We start from the raw sequence: 10000 nt of genomic DNA, 5'->3' as shown, positions 1-10000 counted from the left end.
GATCTAACTGAAAAGTTTCAACACCCTCTCCCACCCCTCTCCTTTTACCCCTCCTCTTTACCTCCACTCTCCGAAACTCAACTGGTTTTCGTAAAAATCGTTTTGTTCGTTGGAATCTCGAAAAGCTTTTTGTTCCTTTTTTATTTTTGTTTTGATTTTTTCCTTTGTGTCTTTTTGTTTCGTCTCTTTTCTTTTTTTTTTTTTTTTTTGTTTGTTTTGATTCGAACGGTAGTGAATCGATGATCGATATATTACGTTAATAAGAAAAAAGAGAGAAAGAGAATGAAACGATGGAAAAAAATTTTAAGCGTTTAAGAATCATGATTTTATAAATCAGGATTGGATTCGCAGGATCATGTGGTTACTAAAATCATATTTGAAAATTGATTCTTTTTCTTCTTCTTCTTCTTCTTCTTCTTTCTCTTCTTTATAAAAACTTTCTTAACAAATCGATTCTTTTATTATGAGGATCGTTAAAAAGAAAGTAAAAAGAAATTTTCAAAACCTTGCAATTTTACAGTTTGCAATGATTATTGGCTTGGAACTATGTCGCAGTGTTAGAATTCATTTTTGTAATCAGTTAATTAGATTTGGTTCATTGGGACCGATTTGAAAGAATCTCGAACACGTCTAGCAACTTTTGGTCCATCTAATGGCTTTTGATTCATTTAAAAAATTTTGACTCACCTAAAAATACTTTAAATTCATCCAGAAATTTTTGAATCATCCAAGAATTTTTCATCAACCTAAGAAAACTTTTGATCCATCCAATGACTTTTGGTTCACAACATTTTTTATAATGAGAAATGTATTATTTTTCCAAAATGATATAAAACTTGCGATCATATAATTATATAAAATTTGTTATTTTAAAATTAAAAAAAAAAAAAAAAAAAAAAAAAAAAAAAAAGAAAAACTTTAAATCCATTTAGAAACTTTTGACCGACTTAGAAATTTTCGATGTGAATCTGAAAGAACATTTGGCCCGTCTAGAAATTTTTGGCTTAACCTTCTATTTAATCTTTATATTTTTATCTCTTTCTCTGTCTCTCTCCGTCTCTACTCGTCGATCAATCTCTACCTCTATTTTTATCTAAATAAGAATATCAAAAGAAAAATTCATGAAATACCTATAAGAACAGCTTATGTACCAAAACTAGTATTGGGACCTTGACCTTCCTACTCGAATGAGCTCAAATACATACATACGTTTCCCCGACGATGACGACCAGATGATAATAATAATTGGATTCCGTTCGTCTTCCATCTCTCTTTCTCTTTCCCTCTCTTTCTTTCTCACTCTTTCCTTCTTGACGATCAAGGAGACCAGAAATTGGAACAAAGAGGCGTTTAGGTGTTTCTCAGTAGTCGGGCCTACAGGGTGGGCCAAAAATCTTTATTGTGGACTAAAAAGTACTTTACGGTGTATCGAAATTCTACGGTTGATCAAAAATATCTTCGAACATTGATCGGTCAAAGTTTCTCTTTTAAAGGAACGATTAAAAAAAAAAAAAAAAAGAAAAAAAAAGAAAAGAAAAGGAAAAGAGAAAACAAAAGCAAAAATTTCATTCGAGAATTTTTCGAGATTATTTACTCGATTATATTTTCTGAATCGCAAAATTATCAATAGTAAGTCATGCGGAATAAGTTAGGCTAAAAAAGTTGTTGATCAAAGTGATCATGAAAATGTGGTAATCGATTTCCTTTTCGAAATATCTGCTAACTATTTAAAAGCTTTGGCCCACCTAGGTATCACTTTTGGTACCGCAGCTAACGTAATCGAAACGAATCCTCTAGGGAGATACCAGAAAAGTGAGAAGGAAAGGATTAACGAAGAAAAGGATCCAAAGCTACCCGACGGGACATAAATTTCAATATCTATCGTTAGCTTCTACCTTAATGTCACGTTAGAGACTAAAACTCTGTTCGAAATAAATAATACCTGGATACAAAATATACGACGACTTTGCTTAAGGATTATTAAACAGGATCTTTGATAAGCTTTCAATACGATGATTATGTTAATGAAATAAAATGATACATTTTTCATGATACGATTTATACATCGATTAGATTCTTTCTTTATTACGATTGATAAACAGGATTAATAATTGTGTTTGATTATGTTCCATATTGTGACCATCGATTTGTTGTACATTTCTTTTTCTCGATTTATTCACAAAATAAATTTTTATAATTAATACGTTCATCAACTTTTTTCATTAGGTCAGGATTAGATCATCCATTTTTTCTTGTAATTTTCTTTTTCTTTATTTTATTTTATTTTATTTTATTTTATTTTATTTTTTGGTTTTCTTCGAAGGAAACTTTTGGATTGATTATAGGTTTAATCGTACTTATATTTCGTTCTTACAACGTAGGTCAATGTAAATTGATATCGATGTTAAGGAACATGAATTTTTCATCTCTGTCCGACCCCTCAGAATAATCATCAAAAATAAAAAGCATAACACGTACCAAATTATAAAATTTCGTTAGCCCAAATGTAGACCGAATGCAACACAACATGAATTATTGATTTGTCCGAAAGTCATTTTCATAATTATTGGGACAATCAACGCATTGATTAACTTAATCAATATTTCCTCCTGTTATTGTACTTATATTTGTTCTTACAACGTAGATCAATGTAACGTGATATCGATGTTAAAAAACATGAATTTTTCATCTCTGTCCGACCCCTCAGAATAATTAACAAAAATCAAAACTATAACATATATCGAACCCTAAAATTTTGTTAGCCCAAATGTCGATGCAATACAATATTCAATATCGATTTGTTCAAAGATCACTCTTATACACATTGATTACTGTGATCAATATAACATCGTCTTAATATACTTATATTCGTTCTTACAACCTAGATCAATGTTAAAAAATATGAATTTTTCATCTCTACTCGAGTCCTCAGATTAATCAACAAAAATTAAAACCATAACGTACACCAAACTGTAAAATTTCGTTAGCCCATATAAACTCTTCCTATAGAAATTGAGTGCCGATCACTGGTCAACGATTTAAAACGAGAGAGAAACATTCTGTCTCTCTCTCTCTCTCTCTTTCTATCTTTCCTCGGTACCTTTTGGGTCCGTGGCAAATCGTCGAGTGGTCCCACCCCCTTTTTTTCTTTCTTTCTTTCTTTCTTTCTTCAAACTCGGGCCCGCCTGTCCTATATTTCTTTACTACATTCGAGAATTCCAGTGTCCGTGGTTCTCTTTACGTTTCTCCTTTTTAAGGGTAACTCCCATCTCATTCTCTCTGTCTCTCTCTCTCTCTCTCTCTCTCTCTGTCTCTCTATCTGTCTCTTTTGCTCTCACACGCGTGAACACCACGTAAGCCTTTCTATTAATGATTTTTACGGGCCAACCTCCTGCTTCCTTCTTTTTCGTTCGAGACGAGAATGAAGAAAGGTTGCTGCCGATGCCTCGAGGCATTTGAAGGCAAAAAGAAAGAAAATAAAATTAAAAGAGAAGAAAAGAAGAGAACGGGAGAGAGAGAGAGAGAGAGAGAGAGAGAGAGAGAGAGAGAGAGAGAAATAAAAAATCCAAAGAGAAAGGAAGAGGTAAAAGAAAGTAGAGAGAGAGAGAGAGAGAGAGAGAGAGATTTGTTGTATGTAAGAGTTTGAATTTAACACTGTGAGACTCTGGAAGGAGATCACCTCTAATTGCTCTGTTATTAATTAAATAATTCCTGTTATTAACTTCATAAAGTCAAAAAGAGAAAAAGATAGATAGATAGATAGAAAGAGAGAGAGAGAGAGAGAGAGAGAGAGAGAGATAGTGACAGCTCTCTTATCTGTAAATGAAAAAAAAAAAAAAAGGAAAACAATTATTGCTGAGGAAGAGGGTTAAAGGGGTGAGACAATAAAAATGAAAACAGCAACAACAACCAAAGAAGAAGAAAAAAAAAGAAAGGAAAGAAAGAAAACAAAGATAAAAGAAAACAAAAAGATTTAACGACTATCATTCGCTCGTTCCTCTTGTAGCTTCTGGTTTTTTTCACGAAGTAAGTGGCCCAACAGACGAAGAGGATGAACACTTTTGATTTGCTTCCTTTCTTTCTTTCTTTCTTTCTTTCTTTCTTTCTTTTTTTTTGTTCTTTTTTCTTTTCTTCTTATGCTTTTTCTTTACGATTTAATGATATTGGACAGGTTGATGAATAGTTTAGAAAAAAAAAAAATTGTTGCGTTGAATCTTATTGATTATACGTATTAGAGGTTTGGATATCGTGTAATCATTCGGATGTATTTTATTTACTTCAAGAGTGTGATATATATATATATATATATATATATATATATATGTATGTATGTATAAACTGCCTCAGGAAATTTTGTCGAGGAAGTGTGTCGATATTATATTGATTAGGTTTTTTGGATTAACGGTCCCCGGTCCGATCCGATCCGATCCGATCCGTTCTGATCTTCTGTTGCCTTCGAGCTATCACGCGAGCTATTCCTTCATTTGCTTTTCTCTGCTTGAATTTGTCCTTTTTTAACTTGCGTGCTCCGCGAAATGGACCTGCGGAATTGGGTTGCGTCTGTTGAGGGTTGGGTTTGGTGAGGGAGGGGTGGAAAGGGCTGAGGAGTGGGATAATTATTACTCTTGTCAAACCATACGTCGAAGAGCAAACACCGATGAAGATTTCGAAAAGGGTGTTACGTATTATTCCAGTGGTTGATCTAATTATTGGCTTTTGTTGGGATCGATTAGGATGCGATTATTTTATTGAGACGTTTGACGCGATCAGGACTATATATTTTTTTCTGAACGATCGGATTATACCTCTCACATGGCTGCGAAAGATCGCTCACATTTTTCTTCTTCCTCCTTTCTTTCTCTCTTTTTTTTTTTCTTTTTTTATTTTTCATTTTGATTTCTTTTTTCTTTTCTGATCAGGATCGATCACACTGCATATTCGATGACGGATGAATATATCATTCGTGGTGATTTGTTTCGTTTGCATTTTCTTTTTTTTCTTTCTTTCTTTTTTTTTTTCTTCCTTTTTTTCTGGTGACAGGTGTATTAGTCATAAGGATCTTTTTGTAGATCTTTTTTTTTTTTTTCTTCGATTTAATCGAATCAGTTTAATTCGTCCGATCAAAACAATCATTACAAATCATTTAGGAAATTTGAAATAAATTCAAGTTTGATATATATGTATATATTCTTTTTTTTGGGGGCTCTTATTTTTATATCGCTTTGTTTTCGTTTTGTCTTTCTTTTTCTTTTTTTCTATGTTTTCTAGACGATACGGAACGAAATGCGGAGGATGTCTTCAAGGTATCGGACCACAGGACCTAGTGAGGAAGGCAAGGGACAAGGTTTTCCACCTGAATTGCTTCACCTGCGTGGTCTGTCGAAAGAAGATGAGCACTGGGGAGGAACTTTACATTCTGGACGACAACAAATTCGTTTGCAAGCAAGATTACATGTCCGGGAAATCGATCCCAGATACTCATCACGTGCATGGTCATCACGGTAAGTTTTTATTTATTTATTTATTTGTTTATTTGTTTTAAATCATTAGTCCAATTCTTTTCTTTTCATGTTTTTTAACACATCGTATAATGAATTCTCAAAATTTTCGGACGATTATTTTTTTTGTATAATTGTTCGATTACCATGTTGATTGTCCTGGTTTTCTTCTTTTCTCCTTTTCGCGTATTATTAATTAATTAATATACAAATTGACCCGTCAAATAATTAATAATTACAGTCATACGTTGCGCTAACGATATAACAAAAATTTCACGATAATTATTATCGTCACGTGTAAATTACAATTTAATGATTAAACGACGATAATAGCTTGGATCTATTAAAAAATCATTGAAAAACATTTATTCGTTGGTCTAAAAAAATGGCGGAGGACAGATACAATTGAAAGGTGCAATTTCGATTATTGTCTTTTCGATTTCAATTAACACCATCGAATATATTACGTCCAACCAATATCTAATTACATTTAATTAATCATTCCTGTGGTACGTATTACAATAGATCTGAAATCATAAAAGTATCGTAAAACGTTATTTGGATAAACACCATTCACGATTATGTAATATCAAATTACTTCTAATGAATGATACCGTAGTATATATATATATATATATATATATATATATATATATATAACCAGACACCATATCATCGAAAAGTCATCGAAATATAATAAAAATAACGTGTCTCTTTTTTATTACAATACAAAATTGATATTACAACAAAACTAACAGAGCTAGAACGTCACGTGACGTATAACCCCCACTCCTTCTACCCTTCCCCCACCTTCTGCCCATCAAAATCATTCTTTCGACGATGGCGCCTCTGTTCTCTTCCGTTCTCTTCTGGTACTCTTTGTATTTCTCTCGAGGACCAAGCTGGAGAAATGAAAAGAACCAAAAGAAAAAAAAAAAAAATATACGTAAGAAGAAAATAGTAATAATAATAATAATAATAATAATAATAAAAAAAAAAAGAAAAATAATGGAAAAAAAAGAAACGGAAGAAAATAAAATAAAATAAAATAAAAAAAAAAAAAAACAAGTTTGCGGTTTCGATGTCGGCATCGAAGCGACAAAAGGCTGCCCCTGCTTAACGACCTTTCGGTTTTCGTTTCACGGCTTATATGTACGAGAACGAGCAGCTCCTCGTGAAACCGAGACGGCCCTAACCCTCTCCCTTCCCTCGCTTCTACCCCCACCCTTAACTCTAACTCTCTCTCTCTCTCTCTCTCTCTCTTTCTCTCTCTCTTATATATATCGAGTCTCATACACGCATCGTGTTTTCACAGCTTGCCGCTGACACAGGGCTGAAACCCTGGCTTTCGACTACCCTTCCCTCTCTAACCCCCCCCTTAACCTTCCTCAACTGCCAACACTCCCCTCCCCTGAACCCCTCCACACTCTTCCTGACCCTTCTTCTCTTCTACCCGTTCGAAAAGAGAGAGAAAGACAGAAAGAACGATCCTGACTCCGTAAAATCTCTGGTGTTGGGCGCGTTGAACTGTGACCCCTTTTCTCGAACCCACCCGCCCCCCTTCCCCCTTTCTCTTCGTCCCCCTTCACTGCTCCCACCACCCCTTTAAAAAAATAACTCTCTGTCTCTCGACTTTTCGCTTGGATTTTCGAGGTCTCTCTCTCTCTCTTTTTTTTTCTTTCTTTTCTTTCTTTTTTTTCTTTCTTCTTTTTATTCGGTTCGGTTCGGTTCGGTACGGTTCTGGTCTGTTCTGTTCTGTTCTGTTTTGTTCTGTTTTGTTCTGAATCGGAAGGTGAGAGAAATTTTTTGACGGATTTTAAGTTGGTCGATTGGTTGAATTTGATTCTGTTTGGTCAATTAAATCAAAGTTTAAACGTTACACTTGGATTTGTTATGAGTTATTATGTATTGATTAAGTGAGTTTGTGTTTGTTGTGTATTATTTTACGAATCGACGATTATTAGTTCGAATAAATTATTGTTAATATATTGGATAATGTATAATTGAGCCTTTTCGACGAATCAAAAGTAATTACTACAACGAATTTTTTATTAAATCTAACTTATATTCTTGTTAATAAAAATTGACAGTTAAGTCGTCTGTGTTCATTATTTTCAGATACAAAAAGAACAAGTTCAATCTATATTGGTGTTAATCAAAATAAAAAGAAAAGTTAGGTTATGCGTCGGTAACATCGTTATACAGTTTGTCTTTAAAATAAAAAACAAGAAAGAATTAATCAAGAATCAAATGTTAGGTTATGTATCCGCCATTTTCTGAGACCCAATGACAAAAAAGAATTAATTAAACCTGACTTATATTGACGTCAATTAAAATCGAAAGTTAGGCCCATGTTATCGAATGTCGGCCATTGTTAAAGATAAAAGACGTTTCTAAAGTCGGATATTTCAAAGTGAATGGCTATTTAAGTTGAAAGAAAAAAAAAAAAAATTAAACAAACAAAAAACAAGGATAGATATAATAGGAATTGATAACAATAATACGGTTCGGATCGTTCACGACAGAATCGTCCAACCTGTCGGCAGGAGGAGACTCACTGATGGGTTCCGGATCGGAAGACGAGGACGAGGACGGTAGTGCGCACCATCATCATCATGGGGGTGTCGGTGGTACTCATCTTGGTTCACACAATATGGGTCCTGGTGGTCCAGGTGACCAAAATGTTGGACATACTGGTGATCTACAACTTGGGGCTGATCCTTGCAAACAGGAGGACTCTGAGGATCAAGGTAAGAGTTCATTTACGTTTATATTTTATTTATCGAACACATATCCTTTGTCCGATCGTTCTTGTTCTCAATTATATTTTTAAATTATTGGTATAACTTTTAGATATCATCTCATTTCATAAAATTTTGTCCGAAATAAATATTCAAGTTTTATATTTCAAATAAAAGATCCCTAGAAAAACAGAAAAGAAAAAAGAATTTGATGGTAGCATAGAAATAAAGTAGCCTCGTCGAAAAATAAACTATCACATTACCCTGAATTTTTTCGATAACTGCAACTCATTCTAATTTCTATTCCGGGATCGATTAATGTCTCAATCGGTGAAAAAAAGAAATATCTAAAAATTATTCTATGCCCGAATATTCTCACCCCAATTCCGGAGGACGTTCAAGGGTGGTCGATGCTTGCTTCTTTCACGAGCTTACAAAAGCTCACACGCAGGTCTTCTAACCATTATTCGCTCGCGTTGCTTTCATCGTGAACACAACAATAAGAACACGAGCAACACACACACACACCTACACATATACACAGAGAGAAGACCGTACAAGTATGAAAGAAAGAGAAGAAGTAGAGGGTGCTTTTAAGGGGGTGACCATACTCGATCGTAGTGACACTGTCCAAACATTTTCTTTGTCCCGTGGTTAAGACCTTTACCATGGTATATAGATTACAAACTAGTGCAAGAGAGATAGAAGTTAGAGATGGATAGATAGATACTTCAAGAGAAAGAGAGAAAGAGAGAGAAACTCTTCTATATATACCAACATAGTAACAGCTTATAGAGTAGGTATGGCTTTCAGTTTCATAGCATTCACCATAATCCAATGGGGTTTCCGAAAGGGATTTGCTTTAGATTTTGCCCCCATACCCGTACATACATTTTATGTGTTACTAGTCCCATCGAATAATTCCTTGATCTCAGAATAAAAATGTTTCTCCCCATTTAAAAGGTTCCCTAGATGGTGACCCAGAAACGAGAGACAGTCAAACGGAAAACAAGAGTCCTGATGGTGGTGCTGGTGGTGGAAGTGGAGATGGAGGTGCGGGATCGAAAAGACGAGGTCCCAGAACAACCATCAAAGCTAAACAATTGGAGATATTGAAGAACGCTTTCTCATCTACACCTAAACCTACCAGGCATATCAGAGAACAATTGGCCAAGGAAACTGGATTGCCCATGAGAGTCATACAGGTTCTTACAAATATATATATATATATATTTTTTCTTCTTCTTTTAACTCTCCCTCACCTAACCATTTGTCGAACGAAACTTAATAGTTACGTTGGAACAATCGAAATTGATCAATACGAATTACAAATTAATTGTTAGTAATTTATTCGAGTGGTTACGATGAAATTTATACTGATTCTTTTTCGGGATAAATAGAAACGATTGTATGTATGTAACAATTTATTTTCCATTGGATAATGATAATTTTGAAGTTCTAAACTTGCTCTACAAAAATTCTATCAAATTGATCGAACAAACGACGAAGGATTTCAGATTTCTTATTCGAAGTTTGTAGAAGTTATTGAGATCCTTCTTGTTGTAAATGCAACAAGAATTTGAATATCAAGAAATTTTGAATTAGTTCATTGACGGAGTTCTTGAAATGACGATTAGAAAATATTCTTTATATTTTAGGAAGTATATATTTGTACTTACTGTTTTCTTTTCGTTTACTATGCAAATGAAATTGGATAAACGTGAAAGAGTGCTCTCGAGAGATCTTAAATCATTGGAAGTA

The 10000-nt window shown here is 34.0% G+C and overlaps 1 protein-coding gene across 5 annotated transcripts in view; it reads left to right on the top strand.

The window, feature by feature from the left end:
• LOC122637280 (LIM/homeobox protein Lhx5) overlaps window positions 1-10000 on the top strand; it is a 39191-nt gene that overhangs the window by 26344 nt on the left and 2847 nt on the right. For 4 of the 5 annotated variants that reach the window (XM_043829290.1, XM_043829291.1, XM_043829292.1 and 1 more), the window contains 3 exons: window positions 5269-5501; window positions 8024-8248; window positions 9203-9444. In XM_043829290.1, the coding sequence (XP_043685225.1) occupies window positions 5269-5501; window positions 8024-8248; window positions 9203-9444 (700 nt within the window). The remainder of the gene's footprint in view (window positions 1-5268; window positions 5502-8023; window positions 8249-9202; window positions 9445-10000) is intronic. The other variant, XM_043829294.1, reaches the window with a different exon arrangement.

This window comes from Vespula pensylvanica, chromosome 25 (assembly GCF_014466175.1).
Source record: "Vespula pensylvanica isolate Volc-1 chromosome 25, ASM1446617v1, whole genome shotgun sequence".
NCBI lineage: Eukaryota > Metazoa > Arthropoda > Insecta > Hymenoptera > Vespidae > Vespula > Vespula pensylvanica.
Note: the sequence above shows the minus strand (reverse complement) of the source record. Positions and strands in the feature narration are given on the sequence as shown.